The sequence below is a fragment of the Heptranchias perlo genome, unplaced genomic scaffold (assembly GCF_035084215.1).
Source record: "Heptranchias perlo isolate sHepPer1 unplaced genomic scaffold, sHepPer1.hap1 HAP1_SCAFFOLD_718, whole genome shotgun sequence".
Classification (NCBI taxonomy): Eukaryota; Metazoa; Chordata; class Chondrichthyes; order Hexanchiformes; family Hexanchidae; genus Heptranchias; species Heptranchias perlo.
The window spans coordinates 1-27,500 of NW_027139748.1; the positions used below are offsets into that span (position 1 = coordinate 1).

General features: G+C 51.3%; 1 protein-coding gene across 1 annotated transcript in view; it reads right to left on the bottom strand.

Moving 5' to 3' along the window:
* Positions 1–842: 842 nt before the first annotated feature.
* LOC137318725 (glutamate receptor ionotropic, NMDA 2D-like) overlaps positions 843–27,500 on the bottom strand; it is a gene marked incomplete at both ends in the record, with an annotated part of 95,220 nt that continues 68,562 nt past the window's right edge. Inside the window, 2 exons of the mRNA XM_067981394.1 lie at positions 843–1,011; positions 5,189–5,400. Of these exons, the coding sequence (XP_067837495.1) occupies positions 843–1,011; positions 5,189–5,400 (381 nt within the window). The remainder of the gene's footprint in view (positions 1,012–5,188; positions 5,401–27,500) is intronic.

Sequence of the window (27,500 nt, forward strand, 5' to 3'; positions counted from 1 at the left end):
TGTGAAGAAATTCCTCCTCATCTCAGTCTTGGATGGCCGATCCCTTATCCTGAGACTGTGCCCCTCGTTCTGGACTCTCCAGCCAAGGGGGAAACAGCCTCTCAGCATCTACCCTGTCAAGCCCCCCTCAGAATCTGATATGTTTAAAGAGATCTCCTCTCATTCTTCCAAACTCCAGAGAGTCGAGGCCCATTCTACTCAACCTCTCCTCATGGGACAACCCTCTCATCCCAGGAATCAATTAGTGAACCTTTGTTGCACTGCCTCTAAGGCAAGTCTATCCTTCCTTAGATAAGGAGACCAAAACTGTACACAGTCCTCCAGGTGAGGTCTCACCAAAGCCCTGGACAGTTGCAGCAAGGCTTCCTTACTCTTGCACTCCAACCCCCTTGCAATAATCACAGAAAGGTTACAGCACAGAAGGAGGCCATTTGGCCCATCGAGTCCGTGCCGGCTCTGTGCAAGAGCAATCCAGTTAGTCCCACTCCCGCGCCCTGCAAATCTTTTTCTTTCGAGTCCTTATCCAGTTCCCTGTTGAAGGCCATGATTGAATCTGCCTCCACCATCCCTCGGGCAGTGCATTCCAGATCCTAACCGCTCGCTGGGTAAAAAAGTTTCTCCTCATGTCACCTTTGGTTCTTTTGCCAATCACCTTAAATCTGTGTCCTCTGGTTCTTGACCCTTCGCCAATGGGAGCAGCTTCTCTCCGTCTACTCTGTCTGGACCCTTCATGAATTTTGGATGCCTCCTGACCAAGTCTAGGCCCATTCTACTCAACCTCCCCTCCCAGGTCGCCCGGAGAGGAGGGGGGTGGGTGGTGAGAGGCCGGGAATGGTGTTTACCTCTCCGATGAGACCGTTCCAGATGCCCTGGATCTTTTTCCCGTGCTTGCCGTTGGTCACGAGATAGAGGTCGTAGGAGAAGCCGATGATCTTCGAAAGCCTCTTCAGGATATCGATGCAGAATCCTTTGCAACACTTTTTAACGAAAGTCTTCCCGTCTGGGGCCTCGCTGCCTCGGCCAGACGGAGGGGGGGGGGGAGAGAGCACACAGGAGAAGGAGAATTACATCGAGTTTACATCGAGCCGACAGCACAGAAACAGGCCGTTCGGCCCGACAGGTCTATCCGGTGTTTATGCTCCACACGAGCCTCCCTCCCTCCCTGCACCATCTCCCCCTATCCTTCTATTCCTTTCTCCCTCATGTGTTTATCCAGCTTCCCCTTAAATCCATAGGAACAGGAGGAGGCCATTCAGCCCCTCGTGCCTGCTCCGCCATTCGATAAGATCATGGGCTGATCTGTGATCTGACTCCATATACCTGCCTTTGGCCCATATCCCTTAATACCTTTGGTTGCCAAAAAGCTATCTATCTCAGATTTAAATTTAGCAATTGAGCTAGTCTCAATTGCCGTTTGCGGAAGAGAGTCCCAAACTTCTACCACCCTTTGTGTGTAGAAATGTTTTCTAATCTCACTCCTGAAAGGTCTGGCTCTAATTTTTAGACTGTGCCCCCTACTCCTAGAATCCCCAACCAGCGGAAATAGTTTCTCTCTATCCACCCTATCCGTTCCCCTTAATATCTTATAAACTTCGATCAGATCACCCCTTAACCTTCGAAACTCCAGAGAATACAACCCCCAATTTGTGTAATCTCTCCTCGTAACTTAACCCCTTGAAGTCCGGGTAACATTCTAGTAAACCTACGCTGCACTCCCTCCAAGGCCAATATGTCCTTCCGAAGGTGTGATGCCCAGAACTGCTCACAGTGCTCCAGGTGCGGTCTAACCAGGGTTTTGTATAGCTGCAGAATAACTTCTGCCCCCTTGTACTCCAGTCCTCGAGATATAAAGACCAGCGTTCCATTAGCCTTATTGATTATTTTCTGCATCCATCTCCACTGTCCGCCTCAACTACTCCTTGTGGGAGCGAGTTCCACATTCTCACCACTCTCTGGGGAAAGAAGTTTCTCCTGAATTCCCCGATTGGATTTATTACTGACTATCTTATATTTATGGCCCCTAGTTCTGGTCTCCCCCCACAAGTGGAAATATCTTCTCTACGTCTACCCTATTGAACCCTTTCATAATCTTAAACACCTCGATCAGGTCACCCCTCAGTCTTCTCTTTTCTCGAGGATAGAGATAAGATAAAGTCACATTCTCCTTAACAACAGATTCTGAAAAGTTCGAGACAGTAATATGTCTGATCGTTAAATATATCTCGAATCGTTTGAGTACATTGATCTGAAGACAGAGCAGCAGTGTGAGGTAATCATCATGGTTCCTGTTCCAATTTACAATTCTCATCCTCCTGATCAAATCCCTCCATGGCCCTCGCCCCCCCTCCCTATCTCTGTAACCTCCTCCAGCCCCTACAATTCTCATCCTCCTGTTCAAATCCCTCCATGGCCCTCGCCCCCCCTCCCTATCTCTGTAACCTCCTCCAGCCCCTACAATTCTCATCCTCCTCTTCAAATCCCTCCATGGCCCTCGCCCCCCTCCCTATCTCTGTAACCTCCTCCAGCCCCTACAATTCTCATCCTCCTCTTCAAATCCCTCCATGGCCCTCACCCCCCTCCCTATCTCTGTAACCTCCTCCAGCCCCTACAATTCTCATCTTCCTGTTCAAATCCCTCCATGACCCTCGCCCCCCCTCCCTATCTCTGTAACCTCCTCCAGCCCCTACAATTCTCATCCTCCTGTTCAAATCCCTCCATGACCCTCGTCCCCCCTCCCTATCTCTGTAACCTCCTCCAGCCCCTACGACCCTCCGAGATCTCTGCACTCCTCCAATTCTGGCCTCTTGCGTATCCCCGATTCCCATCGCTCCACCATTGGCGGCCGTGCCTTCAGCTGCCTGGGCCCTGAGCTCTGGAATTCCCTCCCTAAACCTCTCCCCCTCTCTCCCTTTAATATGCTCTTTAAAACTTACATCTTTGACCAAGCTTAATATCTCCTTGCATAGCTGCGAGAACCTGAGGGGATGGGGAGAGACCAGAGGAGACGGGGAGAGATCCTGAGGAGATAGGGAGAGACCAGAGGAGACGGGGAGAGATCCTGAGGAGATGGGGAGAGACCAGAGGAGACGGGGAGAGACCCTGGGGAGATGGGGAGAGACCAGAGGAGATGAGGAGAGATCCTGAGGAGATGGGGAGAGACCAGAGGAGACGAGGAGAGATCCTGAGGAGATGGGGAGAGACCCTGAGGAAATGGGGAGAGACCCTGAGGAGATGGGGAGAGACTCTGAGGAGATGGGGAGAGACCAGAGGAGATGGGGAGAGATCCTGAGGTGATGGGGAGAGACCTCAGGAGATGGAGAGACCCTGAGGAGATGGGGAGAGACCAGACGCGATGGGGAGAGGCCCTGAGGAGATGGGGAGAGACCAGAGGAGATGGGGAGAGACCAGAGGAGATGGGGAGAGACCCTGAGGAGATGGGGAGAGACCAGAGGCGATGGGGAGAGCCCCGGGGAGATGGGGAGAGACCTCAGGAGATGGGGAGAGACCTCAAGAGATGGGGAGAGAGCCCCTGAAGAGATGGGGAGTGATCCTGAGGAGATGGGGAGAGACCAGAGGAGACGAGGAGCGATCCTGAGGAGATGGGGAGAGACCCTGAGGAGATGGGGAGAGATCCTGAGGAGTTGGGGAGAGACCCTGAGGAGATGGGCAGATACCCCGGGGAGATGGGGAGAGACCAGAGGAGATGGGAAGTGATCCTGAGGAGATGGGGAGAGATCCTGAGGAGATGGGGAGAGACCCTGAGGAGATGGGGAGAGACCCTGAGGAGATGGGGAGACGAGGTGATGGGGAGAGACGTCAGGAGATGGGGAGAGACCCTGGGGAGATTGGGAGAGGCCCTGGGGAGATGGAGAGAGACCCTGAGGAGATGGGGAGAGACCAGAGGAGATGGGGAGAGACCCTGAGGAGATGGGGAGAGACCCTGGGAAGATGGGGAGAGACCCTGAGGAGATGGGGAGAGAACCCCTGAGGAGATGGGGAGAGACCCCCTGCGGAGATGGGGAGAGAGCCCCTGAGGAGATGGGGAGAGAGCCCCTGAGGAGATGGGGAGAGACCCTGAGGAGATGGAGAGAGACCCCGGGGAGATGGGGAGAGACCAGAGGAGATGGGGAGAGACCCTGAGGAGATGGGGAGAGACCCTGAGGAGATGGGGAGAATCTCGGTCGTGTAGGTACCTTGGAAAGAGAGAAGAGACGCTCCCGAAACCTTTCCGTCTCTTTCTCCTCCATCAAGAAACACCCTGAAGCCCAACCTTCATGTCCAAAACCTGTCCTAACATCTCCTTATTGGCTTGGTGTTGAAATTTGGATCTGAGGACGTTTTTTGTGACATAAGATCATAAGAAATAGGAGCAGGAGTGGGCCATTCGGCCCCTCGAGCCTGCTCCGCCATCCAATCAGATCATGGCTGATCTTCGACCTCAACTCCACTTTCCCGCCCGATCCCCATATCCCTCGATTCCCCCGAGAGTCCGAAAATCCATCGATCTCAGCCTTGAATATCCTCAACGACTGAGCATCCACAGCCCTCTGGGGGAGAGAATTCCAAAGATTCACAACCCTCTGAGTGAAGAAATTCCTCCTCATCTCAGTCCTGAATGGCCGACCCCTTATCCTGAGACTATGCCCCCTCGTTTAAAGGCGGGGTATCAATGGGGAGTTGATGGTGTCGAGGGATGATAAGGAGGACCTTCCTCGATCCCTGGGATGAGAGGGTTGTCCTATGAGGAGAGGTTGAGTAGAATGGGCCTCTACTCTCTGGAGTTTAGAAGAATGAGAGGTGATCTCATCGAAACAGATAAGATTCTGAGGGGGCTTGACAGGGTAGAGGCTGAGAGGCTGTTTCCTCCTGGCTGGAGAGGCAAGAAAGAGGGGGCATAGTCTCAGGATGAGGGGTCGGCCATTCAAGACTGAGATGAGGAGGAATTTCTTCACTCAGAGGGTGGTGAATCTTTGGAATTCTCTACCCCAGAGGGCTGTGGACGCCCAGTCATTGAGGATATTCAAGACTGAGATCGATGGATTTTTGGACTTGAGGGGAATCGAGGGATCGGGCGGGAAAGTGGAGTTGAGGTTTGAAGATCAGCCATGATCTGATTGAATGGCGGAGCAGGCTCGAGGGGGCCGAATGGCCCACTCCTGCTCCAATTCCTCGTCTTTCCTTGTGTTACCTCTCAGTCCGGTTCAGCTGTTTTCGACAGGGGACGGAGTCCCGGATACAGGATCCAGTGGCCTTATCAATGTTCTCGACGATGACGAAGGGACGTTCTTGGAGGGTCACCACAGTGAGGTGCTGGTCATCGTCGACAGGCTGGAGGAATTTCCCATAGCGAGACCAGACTGGGTACTTCAGGGTCAGGCTGCCCTGATCCCACTTCCCCACCTGCCCGAGACAAGGAGAGAGAGAGAGAAAGAGAGAGAGAGAGAGACACACACAACAGGCATCAAATTCACCAGCTACTGTCTCGCAGAGTGAAGCTCACTCTACACTGTCCCGTCAAACACTCCCAGGGTCAGGTACAGGGTTAGATACAGAGTAAAGCTCCCTCTACACTGTCCCATCAAACACTCCCAGGGCAGGTACAGGGTTAGATACAGAGTAAAGCTCCCTCTACACTGTCCTGTCAAACACTCCCAGGGTCAGGTACAGGGTTAGATACAGAGTAAAGCTCCCTCGACACTGTCCCATCAAACACTCCCAGGGCAGGTACAGGGTTAGATACAGAGTAAAGCTCCCTCTACACTGTCCCGTCAAACACTCCCAGGGTCAGGTACAGGGTTAGATACAGAGTAAAGCTCCCTCTACACTGTCCCATCAAACACTCCCAGGGTCAGGTACAGGGTTAGATACAGAGTAAAGCTCCCTCTACAGTGTCCCATCAAACACTCCCAGGGCAGGTACAGGGTTAGATACAGAGTAAAGCTCCCTCTACACTGTCCCGTCAAACACTCCCAGGGCAGGTACAGCACAGGTTAGATACAGAGTAAAGCTCCCTCTACACTGTCCCATCAAACACTCCCAGGGCAGGTACAGGGTTAGATACAGAGTAAAGCTCCCTCTACACTGTCCCATCAAACACTCCCAGGGCAGGTACAGGGTTAGATACAGAGTAAAGCTCCCTCTACACTGTCCCATCAAACACTCCCAGGGCAGGTACAGGGTTAGATACAGAGTAAAGCTCCCTCTACACTGTCCCATCAAACACTCCCAGGGCAGGTACAGGGTTAGATACAGAGTAAAGCTCCCTCTACACTGTCCCATCAAACACTCCCAGGGCAGGTACAGGGTTAGATACAGAGTAAAGCTCCCTCTACACTGTCCCATCAAACACTCCCAGGGTCAGGTACAGGGTTAGATACAGAGTAAAGCTCCCTCTACAGTGTCCCATCAAACACTCCCAGGGCAGGTACAGGGTTAGATACAGAGTAAAGCTCCCTCTACACTGTCCCGTCAAACACTCCCAGGGCAGGTACAGCACAGGTTAGATACAGAGTAAAGCTCCCTCTACACTGTCCCATCAAACACTCCCAGGGCAAGTACAGGGTTAGATACAGAGTAAAGCTCCCTCTACACTGTCCCATCAAACACTCCCAGGGCAGGTACAGGGTTAGATACAGAGTAAAGCTCCCTCGACACTGTCCCATCAAACACTCCCAGGGCAGGTACAGGGTTAGATACAGAGTAAAGCTCCCTCTACACTGTCCCATCAAACACTCCCAGGGCAGGTACAGGGTTAGATACAGAGTAAAGCTCCCTTTACACTGTCTCATCAAACACTCCCAGGGCAGGTACAGGGTTAGATACAGAGTAAAGCTCCCTCGACACTGTCCCATCAAACACTCCCAGGGCAGGTACAGGGTTAGATACAGAGTAAAGCTCCCTCTACACTGTCCCATCAAACACTCCCAGGGCAGGTACAGGGTTAGATACAGAGTAAAGCTCCCTCTACACTGTCTCATCAAACACTCCCAGGGCAGGTACAGGGTTAGATACAGAGTAAAGCTCCCTCTACACTGTCCCATCAAACACTCCCAGGGCAGGTACAGGGTTAGATACAGAGTAAAGCTCCCTCTACACTGTCCCATCAAACACTCCCAGGGTAGGGACAGGGTTAGATACAGAGTAAAGCTCCCTCTACACTGTCTCATCAAATACTCCCAGGGTAGGTACAGGGTTAGATACAGAGTAAAGCTCCCTCTACAGTGTCCCATCAAACACTCCCAGGGCAGGTACAGGGTTAGATACAGAGTAAAGCTCCCTCTACACTGTCCCGTCAAACACTCCCAGGGCAGGTACAGCACAGGTTAGATACAGAGTAAAGCTCCCTCTACACTGTCCCATCAAACACTCCCAGGGCAGGTACAGGGTTAGATACAGAGTAAAGCTCACTCTACACTGTCCCATCAAACACTCCCAGGGCAGGTACAGGGTTAGATACAGAGTAAAGCTCCCTCTACACTGTCCCATCAAACACTCCCAGGGCAGGTACAGGGTTAGATACAGAGTAAAGCTCCCTCGACACTGTCCCATCAAACACTCCCAGGGCAGGTACAGCACGGGTTAGATACAGAGTAAAGCTCCCTCTGCACTGTCCCATCAAACACTCCCAGGACAGGTACAGGGTTAGATACAGAGTAAAGCTCCCTCTACACTGTCCCATCAAACACTCCCAGGGCAGGTACAGGGTTAGATACAGAGTAAAGCTCCCTCTACACTGTCCCATCAAACACTCCCAGGGCAGGTACAGGGTTAGATACAGAGTAAAGCTCCCTCTACACTGTCTCATCAAACACTCCCAGGGCAGGTACAGGGTTAGATACAGTGTAAAGCTCCCTCTACACTGTCCCATCAAACACTCCCAGGGTAGGTACAGGGTTAGATACAGAGTAAAGCTCCCTCTACACTGTCTCATCAAACACTCCCAGGGTAGGTACAGGGTTAGATACAGAGTAAAGCTCCCTCTACACTGTCCCATCAAACACTCCCAGGGCAGGCACAGGGTTAGATACAGAGTAAAGCTCCCTCTACACTGTCCCATCAAACACTCCCAGGGTAGGTACAGGGTTAGATACAGAGTAAAGCTCCCTCTACACTGTCTCATCAAACACTCCCAGGGAAGGTACAGGGTTAGATACAGAGTAAAGCTCCCTCTACACTGTCCCATCAAACACTCCCAGGGCAGGTACAGGGTTACATACAGAGTAAAGCTCCCTCTACACTGTCCCATCAAACACTCCCAGGGCAGGTACAGGGTTAGATAGAGAGTAAAGCTCCCTCTACACTGTCTCATCAAACACTCCCAGGGTAGGTACAGGGTTAGATACATAGTAAAGCTCCCTCTACACTGTCCCATCAAACACTCCCAGGGCAGGTACAGGGTTAGATACAGAGTAAAGCTCCCTCTACACTGTCCCATCAAACACTCCCAGGGCAGGTACAGGGTTAGATACAGAGTAAAGCTCCCTCTACACTGTCCCATCAAACACTCCCAGGGCAGGTACAGGGTTAGATACAGAGTAAAGCTCCCTCTACACTGTCCCATCAAACACTCCCAGGGCAGGTACAGGGTTAGATACAAAGTAAAGCTCCCTCTACACTGTCCCATCAAACACTCCCAGGGCAGGTACAGGGTTAGATACAGAGTAAAGCTCCCTCGACACTGTCCCATCAAACACTCCCAGGGCAGGTACAGGGTTAGATACAGAGTAAAGCTCCCTCTACACTGTCCCATCAAACACTCCCAGGGCAGGTACAGGGTTAGATACAGAGTAAAGCTCCCTCTACACTGTCCCATCAAACACTCCCAGGGTAGGTACAGGGTTAGATACAGAGTAAAGCTCCCTCTACACTGTCTCATCAAACACTCCCAGGGTAGGTACAGGGTTAGATACAGAGTAAAGCTCCCTCTACACTGTCCCATCAAACACTCCCAGGGCAGGTACAGGGTTAGATACAGAGTAAAGCTCCCTCTACACTGTCCCATCAAACACTCCCAGGGCAGGTACAGGGTTAGATAGAGAGTAAAGCTCCCTCTACACTGTCTCATCAAACACTCCCAGGGTAGGTACAGGGTTAGATACAGAGTAAAGCTCCCTCTACACTGTCCCATCAAACACTCCCAGGGCAGGTACAGGGTTAGATACAGAGTAAAGCTCCCTCTACACTGTCCCATCAAACACTCCCAGGGTAGGTACAGGGTTAGATACAGAGTAAAGCTCCCTCTACACTGTCTCATCAAACACTCCCAGGGTAGGTACAGGGTTAGATACAGAGTAAAGCTCCCTCTACAGTGTCCCATCAAACACTCCCAGGGCAGGTACAGGGTTAGATACAGAGTAAAGCTCCCTCTACACTGTCCCGTCAAACACTCCCAGGGCAGGTACAGCACAGGTTAGATACAGAGTAAAGCTCCCTCTACACTGTCCCATCAAACACTCCCAGGGCAGGTACAGGGTTAGATACAGAGTAAAGCTCCCTCTACACTGTCCCATCAAACACTCCCAGGGCAGGTACAGGGTTAGATACAGAGTAAAGCTCCCTCTACACTGTCCCATCAAACACTCCCAGGGCAGGTACAGGGTTAGATACAGAGTAAAGCTCCCTCTACACTGTCTCATCAAACACTCCCAGGGTAGGTACAGGGTTAGATACAGAGTAAAGCTCCCTCTACACTGTCCCATCAAACACTCCCAGGGCAGGTACAGGGTTAGATACAGAGTAAAGCTCCCTCTACACTGTCCCATCAAACACTCCCAGGGTAGGTACAGGGTTAGATACAGAGTAAAGCTCCCTCTACACTGTCTCATCAAACACTCCCAGGGTAGGTACAGGGTTAGATACAGAGTAAAGCTCCCTCTACAGTGTCCCATCAAACACTCCCAGGGCAGGTACAGGGTTAGATACAGAGTAAAGCTCCCTCTACACTGTCCCGTCAAACACTCCCAGGGCAGGTACAGCACAGGTTAGATACAGAGTAAAGCTCCCTCTACACTGTCCCATCAAACACTCCCAGGGCAGGTACAGGGTTAGATACAGAGTAAAGCTCCCTCTACACTGTCCCATCAAACACTCCCAGGGCAGGTACAGGGTTAGATACAGAGTAAAGCTCCCTCTACACTGTCCCATCAAACACTCCCAGGGCAGGTACAGGGTTAGATACAGAGTAAAGCTCCCTCGACACTGTCCCATCAAACACTCCCAGGGCAGGTACAGCACGGGTTAGATACAGAGTAAAGCTCCCTCTACACTGTCCCATCAAACACTCCCAGGACAGGTACAGGGTTAGATACAGAGTAAAGCTCCCTCTACACTGTCCCATCAAACACTCCCAGGGCAGGTACAGGGTTAGATACAGAGTAAAGCTCCCTCTACACTGTCCCATCAAACACTCCCAGGGCAGGTACAGGGTTAGATACAGAGTAAAGCTCCCTCTACACTGTCTCATCAAACACTCCCAGGGCAGGTACAGGGTTAGATACAGAGTAAAGCTCCCTCTACACTGTCCCATCAAACACTCCCAGGGTAGGTACAGGGTTAGATACAGAGTAAAGCTCCCTCTACACTGTCTCATCAAACACTCCCAGGGTAGGTACAGGGTTAGATACAGAGTAAAGCTCCCTCTACACTGTCCCATCAAACACTCCCAGGGCAGGCACAGGGTTAGATACAGAGTAAAGCTCCCTCTACACTGTCCCATCAAACACTCCCAGGGTAGGTACAGGGTTAGATACAGAGTAAAGCTCCCTCTACACTGTCCCGTCAAACACTCCCAGGGAAGGTACAGGGTTAGATACAGAGTAAAGCTCCCTCTACACTGTCCCATCAAACACTCCCAGGGCAGGTACAGGATTACATACAGAGTAAAGCTCCCTCTACACTGTCCCATCAAACACTCCCAGGGCAGGTACAGGGTTAGATAGAGAGTAAAGCTCCCTCTACACTGTCTCATCAAACACTCCCAGGGTAGGTACAGGGTTAGATACATAGTAAAGCTCCCTCTACACTGTCCCATCAAACACTCCCAGGGCAGGTACAGGGTTAGATACAGAGTAAAGCTCCCTCTACACTGTCCCATCAAACACTCCCAGGGCAGGTACAGGGTTAGATACAGAGTAAAGCTCCCTCTACACTGTCCCATCAAACACTCCCAGGGCAGGTACAGGGTTAGATACAGAGTAAAGCTCCCTCTACACTGTCCCATCAAACACTCCCAGGGCAGGTACAGGGTTAGATACAGAGTAAAGCTCCCTCTACACTGTCCCATCAAACACTCCCAGGGCAGGTACAGGGTTAGATACAGAGTAAAGCTCCCTCGACACTGTCCCATCAAACACTCCCAGGGCAGGTACAGCACGGGTTAGATACAGAGTAAAGCTCCCTCTACACTGTCCCATCAAACACTCCCAGGACAGGTACAGGGTTAGATACAGAGTAAAGCTCCCTCTACACTGTCCCATCAAACACTCCCAGTGCAGGTACAGGGTTAGATACAGAGTAAAGCTCCCTCTACACTGTCCCATCAAACACTCCCAGGGCAGGTACAGGGTTAGATACAGAGTAAAGCTCCCTCTACACTGTCCCATCAAACACTCCCAGGGCAGGTACAGGGTTAGATACAGAGTAAAGCTCCCTCTACACTGTCCCATCAAACACTCCCAGGGCAGGTACAGGGTTAGATACAAAGTAAAGCTCCCTCTACACTGTCCCATCAAACACTCCCAGGGCAGGTACAGGGTTAGATACAGAGTAAAGCTCCCTCTACACTGTCGCATCAAACACTCCCAGGGCAGGTACAGGGTTAGACACAGAGTAAAGCTCCCTCTACACTGTCCCATCAAACACTCCCAGGGCAGGTACAGGGTTAGATACAGAGTAAAGCTCCCTCTACACTGTCCCATCAAACACTCCCAGGGCAGGTACAGGGTTAGATACAGAGTAAAGCTCCCTCTACACTGTCCCATCAAACACTCCCAGGGTAGGTACAGGGTTAGATACAGAGTAAAGCTCCCTCTGCACTGTCTCATCAAACACTCCCAGGGTAGGTACAGGGTTAGATACAGAGTAAAGCTCCCTCTACACTGTCCCATCAAACACTCCCAGGGCAGGTACAGGGTTAGATACAGAGTAAAGCTCCCTCTACACTGTCCCATCAAACACTCCCAGGGCAGGTACAGGGTTAGATAGAGAGTAAAGCTCCCTCTACACTGTCTCATCAAACACTCCCAGGGTCGGTACAGGGTTAGATACAGAGTAAAGCTCCCTCTACACTGTCCCATCAAACACTCCCAGGGCAGGTACAGGGTTAGATACAGAGTAAAGCTCCCTCTACACTGTCCCATCAAACACTCCCAGGGCAGGTACAGGGTTAGATACAGAGTAAAGCTCCCTCTACACTGTCCCATCAAACACTCCCAGGGCAGGTACAGGGTTAGATACAGAGTAAAGCTCCCTCTACACTGTCCCATCAAACACTCCCAGGGCAGGTACAGGGTTAGATACAGAGTAAAGCTCCCTCTACACTGTCCCATCAAACACTCCCAGGGCAGGTACAGGGTTAGATACAGAGTAATGCTCCCTCGACACTGTCCCATCAAACACTCCCAGGGCAGGCACAGCACGGGTTAGATACAGAGTAAAGCTCCCTCTACACTGTCCCATCAAACACTCCCAGGACAGGTACAGGGTTAGATACAGAGTAAAGCTCCCTCTACACTGTCCCATCAAACACTCCCAGGGCAGGTGCAGGGTTAGATACAGAGTAAAGCTCCCTCTACACTGTCCCGTCAAACACTCCCAGGGAAGGTACAGGGTTAGATACAGAGTAAAGCTCCCTCTACACTGTCCCATCAAACACTCCCAGGGCAGGTACAGGGTTACATACAGAGTAAAGCTCCCTCTACACTGTCCCATCAAACACTCCCAGGGCAGGTACAGGGTTAGATACAGAGTAAAGCTCCCTCTACACTGTCCCATCAAACACTCCCAGGGTAGGTACAGGGTTAGATACAGAGTAAAGCTCCCTCTACACTGTCTCATCAAACACTCCCAGGGTAGGTACAGGGTTAGATACAGAGTAAAGCTCCCTCTACACTGTCCCATTAAACACTCCCAGGGCAGGCACAGGGTTAGATACAGAGTAAAGCTCCCTCTACACTGTCCCATCAAACACTCCCAGGGTAGGTACAGGGTTAGATACAGAGTAAAGCTCCCTCGACACTGTCCCGTCAAACACTCCCAGGGAAGGTACAGGGTTAGATACAGAGTAAAGCTCCCTCTACACTGTCCCATCAAACACTCCCAGGGCAGGTACAGGATTACATACAGAGTAAAGCTCCCTCTACACTGTCCCATCAAACACTCCCAGGGCAGGTACAGGGTTAGATAGAGAGTAAAGCTCCCTCTACACTGTCTCATCAAACACTCCCAGGGTAGGTACAGGGTTAGATACATAGTAAAGCTCCCTCTACACTGTCCCATCAAACACTCCCAGGGCAGGTACAGGGTTAGATACAGAGTAAAGCTCCCTCTACACTGTCCCATCAAACACTCCCAGGGCAGGTACAGGGTTAGATACAGAGTAAAGCTCCCTCTACACTGTCCCATCAAACACTCCCAGGGCAGGTACAGGGTTAGATACAGAGTAAAGCTCCCTCTACACTGTCCCATCAAACACTCCCAGGGCAGGTACAGGGTTAGATACAGAGTAAAGCTCCCTCTACACTGTCCCATCAAACACTCCCAGGGCAGGTACAGGGTTAGATACAGAGTAAAGCTCCCTCGACACTGTCCCATCAAACACTCCCAGGGCAGGTACAGCACGGGTTAGATACAGAGTAAAGCTCCCTCTACACTGTCCCATCAAACACTCCCAGGACAGGTACAGGGTTAGATACAGAGTAAAGCTCCCTCTACACTGTCCCATCAAACACTCCCAGGGCAGGTACAGGGTTAGATACAGAGTAAAGCTCCCTCTACACTGTCCCATCAAACACTCCCAGGGCAGGTACAGGGTTAGATACAGAGTAAAGCTCCCTCTACACTGTCCCATCAAACACTCCCAGGGCAGGTACAGGGTTAGATACAGAGTAAAGCTCCCTCTACACTGTCCCATCAAACACTCCCAGGGCAGGTACAGGGTTAGATACAAAGTAAAGCTCCCTCTACACTGTCCCATCAAACACTCCCAGGGCAGGTACAGGGTTAGATACAGAGTAAAGCTCCCTCTACACTGTCGCATCAAACACTCCCAGGGCAGGTACAGGGTTAGACACAGAGTAAAGCTCCCTCTACACTGTCCCATCAAACACTCCCAGGGCAGGTACAGGGTTAGATACAGAGTAAAGCTCCCTCTACACTGTCCCATCAAACACTCCCAGGGCAGGTACAGGGTTAGATACAGAGTAAAGCTCCCTCTACACTGTCCCATCAAACACTCCCAGGGTAGGTACAGGGTTAGATACAGAGTAAAGCTCCCTCTGCACTGTCTCATCAAACACTCCCAGGGTAGGTACAGGGTTAGATACAGAGTAAAGCTCCCTCTACACTGTCCCATCAAACACTCCCAGGGCAGGTACAGGGTTAGATACAGAGTAAAGCTCCCTCTACACTGTCCCATCAAACACTCCCAGGGCAGGTACAGGGTTAGATAGAGAGTAAAGCTCCCTCTACACTGTCTCATCAAACACTCCCAGGGTCGGTACAGGGTTAGATACAGAGTAAAGCTCCCTCTACACTGTCCCATCAAACACTCCCAGGGCAGGTACAGGGTTAGATACAGAGTAAAGCTCCCTCTACACTGTCCCATCAAACACTCCCAGGGCAGGTACAGGGTTAGATACAGAGTAAAGCTCCCTCTACACTGTCCCATCAAACACTCCCAGGGCAGGTACAGGGTTAGATACAGAGTAAAGCTCCCTCTACACTGTCCCATCAAACACTCCCAGGGCAGGTACAGGGTTAGATACAGAGTAAAGCTCCCTCTACACTGTCCCATCAAACACTCCCAGGGCAGGTACAGGGTTAGATACAGAGTAAAGCTCCCTCGACACTGTCCCATCAAACACTCCCAGGGCAGGCACAGCACGGGTTAGATACAGAGTAAAGCTCCCTCTACACTGTCCCATCAAACACTCCCAGGACAGGTACAGGGTTAGATACAGAGTAAAGCTCCCTCTACACTGTCCCATCAAACACTCCCAGGGCAGGTACAGGGTTAGATAGAGAGTAAAGCTCCCTCTACACTGTCCCATCAAACACTCCCAGGGCAGGTACAGGGTTAGATAGAGAGTAAAGCTCCCTCTACACTGTCTCATCAATCACTCCCAGGGTAGGTACAGGGTTAGATACATAGTAAAGCTCCCTCTACACTGTCCCATCAAACACTCCCAGGGCAGGTACAGGGTTAGATACAGAGTAAAGCTCCCTCTACACTGTCCCATCAAACACTCCCAGGGCAGGTACAGGGTTAGATACAGAGTAAAGCTCCCTCTACACTGTCCCATCAAACACTCCCAGGGCAGGTACAGGGTTAGATACAGAGTAAAGCTCCCTCTACACTGTCCCATCAAACACTCCCAGGGCAGGTACAGGGTTAGATACAAAGTAAAGCTCCCTCTACACTGTCCCATCAAACACTCCCAGGGCAGGTACAGGTTTAGATACAGAGTAAAGCTCCCTCTACACTGTCCCATCAAACACTCCCAGGGCAGGTACAGGGTTAGATACAGAGTAAAGCTTCCTCTACACTGTCCCATCAAACACTCCCAGGGCAGGTACAGGGTTAGATACAGAGTAAAGCTCCCTCTACACTGTCCCATCAAACACTCCCAGGGCAGGTACAGGGTTAGATACAGAGTAAAGCTCCCTCTACACTGTCCCATCAAACACTCCCAGGGTAGGTACAGGGTTAGATACAGAGTAAAGCTCCCTCTACACTGTCTCATCAAACACTCCCAGGGTAGGTACAGGGTTAGATACAGAGTAAAGCTCCCTCTACACTGTCCCATCAAACACTCCCAGGGCAGGTACAGGGTTAGATACAGAGTAAAGCTCCCTCTACACTGTCCCATCAAACACTCCCAGGGCAGGTACAGGGTTAGATAGAGAGTAAAGCTCCCTCTACACTGTCTCATCAAACACTCCCAGGGTAGGTACAGGGTTAGATACAGAGTAAAGCTCCCTCTACACTGTCCCATCAAACACTCCCAGGGCAGGTACAGGGTTAGATACAGAGTAAAGCTCCCTCTACACTGTCCCATCAAACACTCCCAGGGCAGGTACAGGGTTAGATACAGAGTAAAGCTCCCTCTACACTGTCCCATCAAACACTCCCAGGGCAGGTACAGGGTTAGATACAGAGTAAAGCTCCCTCTACACTGTCCCATCAAACACTCCCAGGGCAGGTACAGGGTTAGATACAGAGTAAAGCTCCCTCTACACTGTCCCATCAAACACTCCCAGGGCAGGTACAGGGTTAGATACAAAGTAAAGCTCCCTCTACACTGTCCCATCAAACACTCCCAGGGCAGGTACAGGGTTAGATACAGAGTAAAGCTCCCTCTACACTGTCCCATCAAACACTCCCAGGGCAGGTACAGGGTTAGATACAGAGTAAAGCTCCCTCTACACTGTCCCATCAAACACTCCCAGGGCAGGTACAGGGTTAGATACAGAGTAAAGCTCCCTCTACACTGTCCCATCAAACACTCCCAGGGCAGGTACAGGGTTAGATACAGAGTAAAGCTCCCTCTACACTGTCCCATCAAACACTCCAAGGGCAGGTACAGGGTTAGATACAGAGTAAAGCTCCCTCTACACTGTCTCATCAAACACTCCCAGGGCAGGTACAGGGTTAGATACAGAGTAAAGCTCCCTCTACACTGTCCCATCAAACACTCCCAGGGCAGGTACAGGGTTAGATACAGAGTAAAGCTCCCTCTACACTGTCCCATCAAACACTCCCAGGGCAGGTGCAGGGTTAGATACAGAGTAAAGCTCCCTCTACACTGTCCCATCAAACACTCCCAGGACAGGTACAGGGTTAGATACAGAGTAAAGCTCCCTCTACACTGTCCCATCAAACACTCCCAGGGCAGGTACAGGGTTAGATACAGAGTAAAGCTCCCTCTACACTGTCCCATCAAACACTCCCAGGGCAGGTACAGGGTTAGATACAGAGTAAAGCTCCCTCTACACTGTCTCATCAAACACTCCCAGGGCAGGTACAGGGTTAGATACAGAGTAAAGCTCCCTCTACACTGTCCCATCAAACACTCCCAGGGCAGGTACAGGGTTATATACAGAGTAAAGCTCCCTCTACACTGTCCCATCAAACACTCCCAGGGCAGGTACAGGGTTAGATACAAAGTAAAGCTCCCTCTACACTGTCCCATCAAACACTCCCAGGGCAGGTACAGGGTTAGATACAGAGTAAAGCTCCCTCTACACTGTCCCATCAAACACTCCCAGGGCAGGTACAGGGTTAGATACAGAGTAAAGCTCCCTCTACACTGTCCCATCAAACACTCCCAGGGCAGGTACAGGGTTAGATACAGAGTAAAGCTCCCTCTACACTGTCCCATCAAACACTCCCAGGGCAGGTACAGGGTTAGATACAGAGTAAAGCTCCCTCTACACTGTCCCATCAAACACTCCAAGGGCAGGTACAGGGTTAGATACAGAGTAAAGCTCCCTCTACACTGTCTCATCAAACACTCCCAGGGCAGGTACAGGGTTAGATACAGAGTAAAGCTCCCTCTACACTGTCCCATCAAACACTCCCAGGGCAGGTACAGGGTTACATACAGAGTAAAGCTCCCTCTACACTGTCCCATCAAACACTCCCAGGGCAGGTACAGGGTTAGATACAGAGTAAAGCTCCCTCTACACTGTCCCATCAAACACTCCCAGGACAGGTACAGGGTTAGATACAGAGTAAAGCTCCCTCTACACTGTCCCATCAAACACTCCCAGGGCAGGTACAGGGTTAGATACAGAGTAAAGCTCCCTCTACACTGTCCCATCAAACACTCCCAGGGCAGGTACAGGGTTAGATACAGAGTAAAGCTCCCTCTACACTGTCTCATCAAACACTCCCAGGGCAGGTACAGGGTTAGATACAGAGTAAAGCTCCCTCTACACTGTCCCATCAAACACTCCCAGGGCAGGTACAGGGTTATATACAGAGTAAAGCTCCCTCTACACTGTCCCATCAAACACTCCCAGGGTAGGTACAGGGTTAGATACAGAGTAAAGCTCCCTCTACAATGTCTCATCAAACACTCCCAGGGTAGGTACAGGGTTAGATACAGAGTAAAGCTCCCTCTACACTGTCCCATCAAACACTCCCAGGGCAGGCACAGGGTTAGATACAGAGTAAAGCTCCCTCTACACTGTCCCATCAAACACTCCCAGGGTAGGTACAGGGTTAGATACAGAGTAAAGCTCCCTCTACACTATCTCATCAAACACTCCCAGGGAAGGTACAGGGTTAGATACAGAGTAAAGCTCCCTCTACACTGTCCCATCAAACACTCCCAGGGCAGGTACAGGGTTACATACAGATTAAAGCTCCCTCTACACTGTCCCATCAAACACTCCCAGGGCAGGTACAGGGTTGGATAGAGAGTAAAGCTCCCTCGACACTGTCTCATCAAACACTCCCAGGGTAGGTACAGGGTTAGATACATAGTAAAGCTCCCTCTACACTGTCCCATCAAACACTCCCAGGGCAGGTACAGTGTTAGATACAGAGTAAAGCTCCCTCTACACTGTCCCATCAAACACTCCCAGGGCAGGTACAGGGTTAGATACAGAGTAAAGCTCCCTCTACACTGTCCCATCAAACACTCCCAGGGCAGGTACAGGGTTAGATACAGAGTAAAGCTCCCTCTACACTGTCCCATCAAACACTCCCAGGGCAGGTACAGGGTTAGATACAAAGTAAAGCTCCCTCCACACTGTCCCATCAAACACTCCCAGGGCAGGTACAGGGTTAGATACAGAGTAAAGCTCCCTCTGCACTGTCCCATCAAACACTCCCAGGGCAGGTACAGGGTTAGATACAGAGTAAAGCTCCCTCTACACTGTCCCATCAAACACTCCCAGGGCAGGTACAGGGTTAGATACAGAGTAAAGCTCCCTCTACACTGTCCCATCAAACACTCCCAGGGCAGGTACAGGGTTAGATACAGAGTAAAGCTCCCTCTACACTGTCCCATCAAACACTCCCAGGGTAGGTACAGGGTTAGATACAGAGTAAAGCTCCCTCTACACTGTCTCATCAAACACTCCCAGGGTAGGTACAGGGTTAGATACAGAGTAAAGCTCCCTCTACACTGTCCCATCAAACACTCCCAGGGCAGGTACAGGGTTAGATACAGAGTAAAGCTCCCTCTACACTGTCCCATCAAACACTCCCAGGGCAGGTACAGGGTTAGATAGAGAGTCAAGCTCCCTCTACACTGTCTCATCAATCACTCCCAGGGTAGGTACAGGGTTAGATACAGAGCAAAGCTCCCTCTACACTGTCCCATCAAACACTCCCAGGGCAGGTACAGGGTTAGATACAGAGTAAAGCTCCCTCTACACTGTCCCATCAAACACTCCCAGGGCAGGTACAGGGTTAGATACAGAGTAAAGCTCCCTCTACACTGTCCCATCAAACACTCCCAGGGCAGGTACAGGGTTAGATACAGAGTAAAGCTCCCTCTACACTGTCCCATCAAACACTCCCAGGGCAGGTACAGGGTTAGATACAGAGTAAAGCTCCCTCTACACTGTCCCATCAAACACTCCCAGGGCAGGTACAGGGTTAGATACAGAGTAAAGCTCCCTCTACACTGTCCCATCAAACACTCCCAGGGCAGGTACAGGGTTAGATACAGAGTAAAGCTCCCTCTACACTGTCCCATCAAACACTCCCAGGGCAGGTACAGGGTTAGATACAGAGTAAAGCTCCCTCTACACTGTCCCATCAAACACTCCCAGGGCAGGGACAGGGTTAGATGCAGAGTAAAGCTCCCTCTACACTGTCCCATCAAACACTCCCAGGGCAGGTACAGGGTTAGATACAGAGTAAAGCTCCCTCTACACTGTCTCATCAAACACTCCCAGGGCAGGTACAGGGTTAGATACAGAGTAAAGCTCCCTCTACACTGTCCCATCAAACACTCCCAGGGCAGGTACAGGGTTACATACAGAGTAAAGCTACCTCTACACTGTCCCATCAAACACTCCCAGGGCAGGTACAGGGTTAGATACAGAGTAAAGCTCCCTCTACACTGTCCCATCAAACACTCCCAGGGCAGGTACAGGGTTAGATACAGAGTAAAGCTCCCTCTACACTGTCCCATCAAACACTCCCAGGGCAGGTACAGGGTTAGATACAGAGTAAAGCTCCCTCTACACTGTCCCATCAAACACTCCCAGGGCAGGTACAGGGTTAGATACAGAGTAAAGCTCCCTCTACACTGTCCCATCAAACACTCCCAGGGCAGGTACAGGGTTAGATACAGAGTAAAGCTCCCTCTACACTGTCCCATCAAACACTCCCAGGGCAGGTACAGGGTTAGATACAGAGTAAAGCTCCCTCTACACTGTCCCATCAAACACTCCCAGGGGCAGGTGCAGGGTTAGATACAGAGTAAAGCTCCCTCTACACTGTCCCATCAAACACTCCCAGGGCAGGTACAGGGTTAGATACAGAGTAAAGCTCCCTCGACAACGTCCCATCAAACACTCCCAGGGCAGGTACAGGGTTAGATACAGAGTAAAGCTCCCTCTACACTGTCTCATCAAACACTCCCAGGGTAGGTACAGGGTTAGATACATAGTAAAGCTCCCTCTACACTGTCCCATCAAACACTCCCAGGGCAGGTACAGGGTTAGATACAGAGTAAAGCTCCCTCTACACTGTCCCATCAAACACTCCCAGGGCAGGTACAGGGTTAGATACAGAGTAAAGCTCCCTCTACACTGTCCCATCAAACACTCCCAGGGCAGGTACAGGGTTAGATACAGAGTAAAGCTCCCTCTACACTGTCCCATCAAAAACTCCCAGGGCAGGTACAGGGTTAGATACAAAGTAAAGCTCCCTCTACACTGTCCCATCAAACACTCCCAGGGCAGGTACAGGGTTAGATACAGAGTAAAGCTCCCTCTACACTGTCCCATCAAACACTCCCAGGGCAGGTACAGGGTTAGATACAGAGTAAAGCTTCCTCTACACTGTCCCATCAAACACTCCCAGGGCAGGTACAGGGTTAGATACATTGTAAAGCTCCCTCTACACTGTCCCATCAAACACTCCCAGGGCAGGTACAGGGTTAGATACAGAGTAAAGCTCCCTCTACACTGACCCATCAAACACTCCCAGGGTAGGTACAGGGTTAGATACAGAGTAAAGCTCCCTCTACACTGTCTCATCAAACACTCCCAGGGTAGGTACAGGGTTAGATACAGAGTAAAGCTCCCTCTACACTGTCCCATCAAACACTCCCAGGGCAGGTGCAGGGTTAGATACAGAGTAAAGCTCCCTCTACACTGTCCCATCAAACACTCCCAGGGCAGGTACAGGGTTAGATGGAGAGTAAAGCTCCCTCTACACAGTCTCATCAAACACTCCCAGGGTAGGTACAGGGTTAGATACAGAGTAAAGCTCCCTCTACACTGTCCCATCAAACACTCCCAGGGCAGGTACAGGGTTAGATACAGAGTAAAGCTCCCTCTACACTGTCCCATCAAACACTCCCAGGGCAGGTACAGGGTCAGATACAGAGTAAAGCTCCCTCTACACTGTCCCATCAAACACTCCCAGGGCAGGTACAGGGTTAGATACAGAGTAAAGCTCCCTCTACACTGTCCCATCAAACACTCCCAGGGCAGGTACAGGGTTAGATACAGAGTAAAGCTCCCTCTACACTGTCCCATCAAACACTCCCAGGGCAGGTACAGGGTTAGATACAGAGTAAAGCTCCCTCTACACTGTCCCATCAAACACTCCCAGGGCAGGTGCAGGGTTAGATACAGAGTAAAGCTCCCTCTACACTGTCCCATCAAACACTCCCAGGGCAGGTACAGGGTTAGATACAGAGCAAAGCTCCCTCTACACTGTCCCATCAAACACTCCCAGGGCAGGTGCAGGGTTAGATACAAAGTAAAGCTCCCTCTACACTGTCCCATCAAACACTCCCAGGGCAGGTACAGGGTTAGATACAGAGTAAAGCTCCCTCTACACTGTCCCATCAAACACTCCCAGGGCAGGTACAGGGTTAGATACAGAGTAAAGCTCCCTCTACACTGTCCCATCAAACACTCCCAGGGCAGGTACAGGGTTAGATACAGAGTAAAGCTCCCTCTACACTGTCCCATCAAACACTCCCAGGGCAGGTACAGGGTTAGATGCAGAGTAAAGCTCCCTCTACACTGTCCCATCAAACACTCCCAGGGCAGGTACAGGGTTAGATACAGAGTAAAGCTCCCTCTACACTGTCTCATCAAACACTCCCAGGGCAGGTACAGGGTTAGATACAGAGTAAAGCTCCCTCTACACTGTCCCATCAAACACTCCCAGGGCAGGTACAGGGTTACATACAGAGTAAAGCTCCCTCTACACTGTCCCATCAAACACTCCCAGGGCAGGTACAGGGTTAGATACAGAGTAAAGCTCCCTCTACACTGTCCCATCAAACACTCCCAGGGCAGGTACAGGGTTAGATACAGAGTAAAGCTCCCTCTACACTGTCCCATCAAACACTCCCAGGGCAGGTGCAGGGTTAGATACAGAGTAAAGCTCCCTCTACACTGTCCCATCAAACACTCCCAGGGCAGGTACAGGGTTAGATACAGAGTAAAGCTCCCTCTACACTGTCCCATCAAACACTCCCAGGGCAGGTACAGGGTTAGATACAGAGTAAAGCTCCCTCTACACTGTCCCATCAAACACTCCCAGGGCAGGTACAGGGTTAGATACAGAGTAAAGCTCCCTCTACACTGTCCCATCAAACACTCCCAGGGGCAGGTACAGGGTTAGATACAGAGTAAAGCTCCCTCTACACTGTCCCATCAAACACTCCCAGGGCAGGTACAGGGTTAGATACAGAGTAAAGCTCCCTCGACACCGTCCCATCAAACACTCCCAGGGCAGGTACAGGGTTAGATACAGAGTAAAGCTCCCTCTACACTGTCCCATCAAACACTCCCAGGGCAGGTACAGGGTTAGATACAGAGTAAAGCTCCCTCTACACTGTCCCATCAAACACTCCCAGGGCAGGTACAGGGTTAGATACAGAGTAAAGCTCCCTCTACACTGTCCCATCAAACACTCCCAGGGACAGGTACAGGGTTAGATACAGAGTAAAGCTCCCTCTACACTGTCCCATCAAACACACCCAGGGCAGGTACAGGGTTAGATACAGAGTAAAGCTCCCTCTACACTGTCCCATCAAACACTCCCAGGGCAGGTACAGGGTTAGATACAGAGTAAAGCTCCCTCTACACTGTCCCATCAAACACTCCCAGGGCAGGTACAGGGTTAGATACAGAGTAAAGCTCCCTCTACACTGTCCCATCAAACACTCCCAGGGCAGGTACAGGGTTAGATACAGAGTAAAGCTCCCTCTACACTGTCCCATCAAACACTCCCAGGGCAGGTACAGGGTTAGATACAGAGTAAAGCTCCCTCTACACTGTCGCATCAAACACTCCCAGGGCAGGTACAGGGTTAGATACAGAGTAAAGCTCACTCTACACTGTCCCATCAAACACTCCCAGGGGCAGGTACAGGGTTAGATACAGAGTAAAGCTCCCTCTACACTGTCCCATCAAACACTCCCAGGGCAGGTACAGGGTTAGATACAGAGTAAAGCTCCCTCGACACCGTCCCATCAAACACTCCCAGGGCAGGTACAGGGTTAGATACAGAGTAAAGCTCCCTCTACACTGTCCCATCAAACACTCCCAGGGACAGGTACAGGGTTAGATACAGAGTAAAGCTCCCTCTACACTGTCCCATCAAACACACCCAGGGCAGGTACAGGGTTAGATACAGAGTAAAGCTCCCTCTACACTGTCCCATCAAACACTCCCAGGGCAGGTACAGGGTGAGATACAGAGTAAAGCTCCCTCTACACTGTCCCATCAAACACTCCCAGGGCAGGTACAGGGTTAGATACAGAGTAAAGCTCCCTCTACACTGTCCCATCAAACACTCCCAGGGCAGGTACAGGGTTACATACAGAGTAAAGCTCCCTCTACACTGTCCCATCAAACACTCCCAGGGCAGGTACAGGGTTAGATACAGAGTAAAGCTCCCTCTACACTGTCCCATCAAACACTCCCAGGGCAGGTACAGGGTTAGATACAGAGTAAAGCTCCCTCTACACTGTCCCATCAAACACTCCCAGGGCAGGTACAGGGTTAGATACAGAGTAAAGCTCCCTCTACACTGTCCCATCAAACACTCCCAGGGCAGGTACAGGGTTAGATACAGAGTAAAGCTCCCTCTACACTGTCCCATCAAACACTCCCAGGGCAGGTACAGGGTTAGATACAGAGTAAAGCTCCCTCTACACTGTCCCATCAAACACACCCAGGGCAGGTGCAGGGTTAGATACAGAGTAAAGCTCCCTCTACACTGTCCCATCAAACACTCCCAGGGGCAGGTATAGGGTTAGATACAGAGTAAAGCTCCCTCTACACTGTCCCATCAAACACTCCCAGGGCAGGTACAGGGTTAGATACAGAGTAAAGCTCCCTCGACACCGTCCCATCAAACACTCCCAGGGCAGGTACAGGGTTAGATACAGAGTAAAGCTCCCTCTACACTGTCCCATCAAACACTCCCAGGGACAGGTACAGGGTTAGATACAGAGTAAAGCTCCCTCTACACTGTCCCATCAAACACACCCAGGGCAGGAACAGGGTTAGATACAGAGTAAAGCTCCCTCTACACTGTCCCATCAAACACTCCCAGGGCAGGTACAGGGTTAGATACAGAGTAAAGCTCCCTCTACACTGTCCCATCAAACACTCCCAGGGCAGGTACAGGGTTAGATACAGAGTAAAGCTCCCTCTACACTGTCGCATCAAACACTCCCAGGGCAGGTACAGGGTTAGATACAGAGTAAAGCTCCCTCTACACTGTCCCATCAAACACTTCCAGGGGCAGGTACAGGGTTAGATACAGAGTAAAGCTCCCTCTACACTGTCCCATCAAACACTCCCAGGGCAGGTACAGGGTTAGATACAGAGTAAAGCTCCCTCGACACCGTCCCATCAAACACTCCCAGGGCAGGTACAGGGTTAGATACAGAGTAAAGCTCCCTCTACACTGTCCCATCAAACACTCCCAGGGACAGGTACAGGGTTAGATACAGAGTAAAGCTCCCTCTACACTGTCCCATCAAACACTCCCAGGGCAGGTACAGGGTTAGATACAGAGTAAAGCTCCCTCTACACTGTCCCATCAAACACTCCCAGGGCAGGTACAGGGTTAGATACAGAGTAAAGCTCCCTCTACACTGTCCCATCAAACACACCCAGGGCAGGTGCAGGGTTAGATACAGAGTAAAGCTCCCTCTACACTGTCCCATCAAACACTCCCAGGGCAGGTACAGGGTGAGATACAGAGTAAAGCTCCCTCTACACTGTCCCATCAAACACTCCCAGGGCAGGTACAGGGTTAGATACAGAGTAAAGCTCCCTCTACACTGTCCCATCAAACACTCCCAGGGCAGGTACAGGGTTATATACAGAGTAAAGCTCCCTCTACACTGTCCCATCAAACACTCCCAGGGCAGGTACAGGGTTAGATACAGAGTAAAGCTCCCTCTACACTGTCCCATCAAACACTCCCAGGGCAGGTACACGGTTAGATACAGAGTAAAGCTCCCTCTACACTGTCCCATCAAACACTCCCAGGGACAGGTACAGGGTTAGATACAGAGTAAAGCTCCCTCTACACTGTCCCATCAAACACTCCCAGGGCAGGTACAGGGTTAGATACAGAGTAAAGCTCCCTCTACACTGTCCCATCAAACACTCCCAGGGCAGGTACAGGGTTAGATACAGAGTAAAGCTCCCTCTACACTGTCCCATCAAACACTCCCAGGGCAGGTACAGGGTTAGATACAGAGTAAAGCTCCCTCTACACTGTCCCATCAAACACTCCCAGGGACAGGTACAGGGTTAGATACAGAGTAAAGCTCCCTCTACACTGTCCCATCAAACACTCCCAGGGCAGGTACAGGGTTAGATACAGAGTAAAGCTCCCTCTACACTGTCCCATCAAACACTCCCAGGGCAGGTACAGGGTTAGATACAGAGTAAAGCTCCCTCTACACTGTCCCGTCAAACACTCCCAGGGCAGGTACAGGGTTAGATACAGAGTAAAGCTCCCTCTACACTGTCCCGTCAAACACTCCCATGGCAGGTACAGCACGGGTTTGGTATCTGTTTTTTTAGTGATGTTGGTCGAGGGATAAATATCGGCCCCAGGACCCCGGGGAGAACTCCCCCTCTGCTCTTCCAATAGTGGCCGTGGGATCTTTTACACCCACCCGAGAGGGGCAGACGGGGCCCTCGGTTTAACGTCTCATCCGAAAGACGGCACCTCCGACAGTGCAGCACTCCCTCAGTACTGGCCCCGGGGGAGTGTGGGCCTGGATTATGGGGCTCGAGTCCTAGAGTATATCCATCTCCCTCTGACAGTGCAGCACTCCCTCAGTACTGGCACCGGGGAGTGTGGGCCTGGATTATGGGGCTCGAGTCCTGGAGTATATCCATCTACCTCCGACAGTGCAGCACTCCCTCAGTACTGGGACCGGGGGAGTGTGGGCCTGGATTATGGGGCTCGAGTCCTAGAGTATATCCATCTCCCTCCGACAGTGCGGCACTCCCTCAGTACTGGCACCGGGGAGTGTGGGCCTGGATTATGGGGCTCGAGTCCTAGAGTATATCCATCTACCTCCGACAGTGCAGCACTCCCTCAGTACTGGGACCGGGGGAGTGTGGGCCTGGATTATGGGGCTCGAGTCCTAGAGTATATCCATCTACCTCCGACAGTGCGGCACTCCCTCAGTACTGGCACCGGGGAGTGTGGGCCTGGATTATGGGGCTCGAGTCTCTGGACTTGGACAGGAACTGATGACCTTCTGATTCAGAGGGTAGAGAGAGAGAGAGAGAATGATTGACAGATTGTGAGGGAGAGAGAGTGAGAGAGGGAGGGAGACCCAGATGGATTGTGAGTGAGAGAGAGGGAGAGGGGTACTGAGTAAGAGAGGGAGTGAGAGAGAGAGAGAGGGAGTGTGAGAGGGTTTGAGAGAGAGAGTGAGAGAGAGAGTGTGAGTGAGAGACAGAGAGAGACAGAGAGACAAAGGGAGAGAGAGAGAGATACAGAGAGTGAGAGAGATACAGAGAGAGACAGAGGGAGAGAGACAGAGAGCGAGAGAGGGAGGTAGAGAGACAGAGAGAGAGAGAGAGCGAGT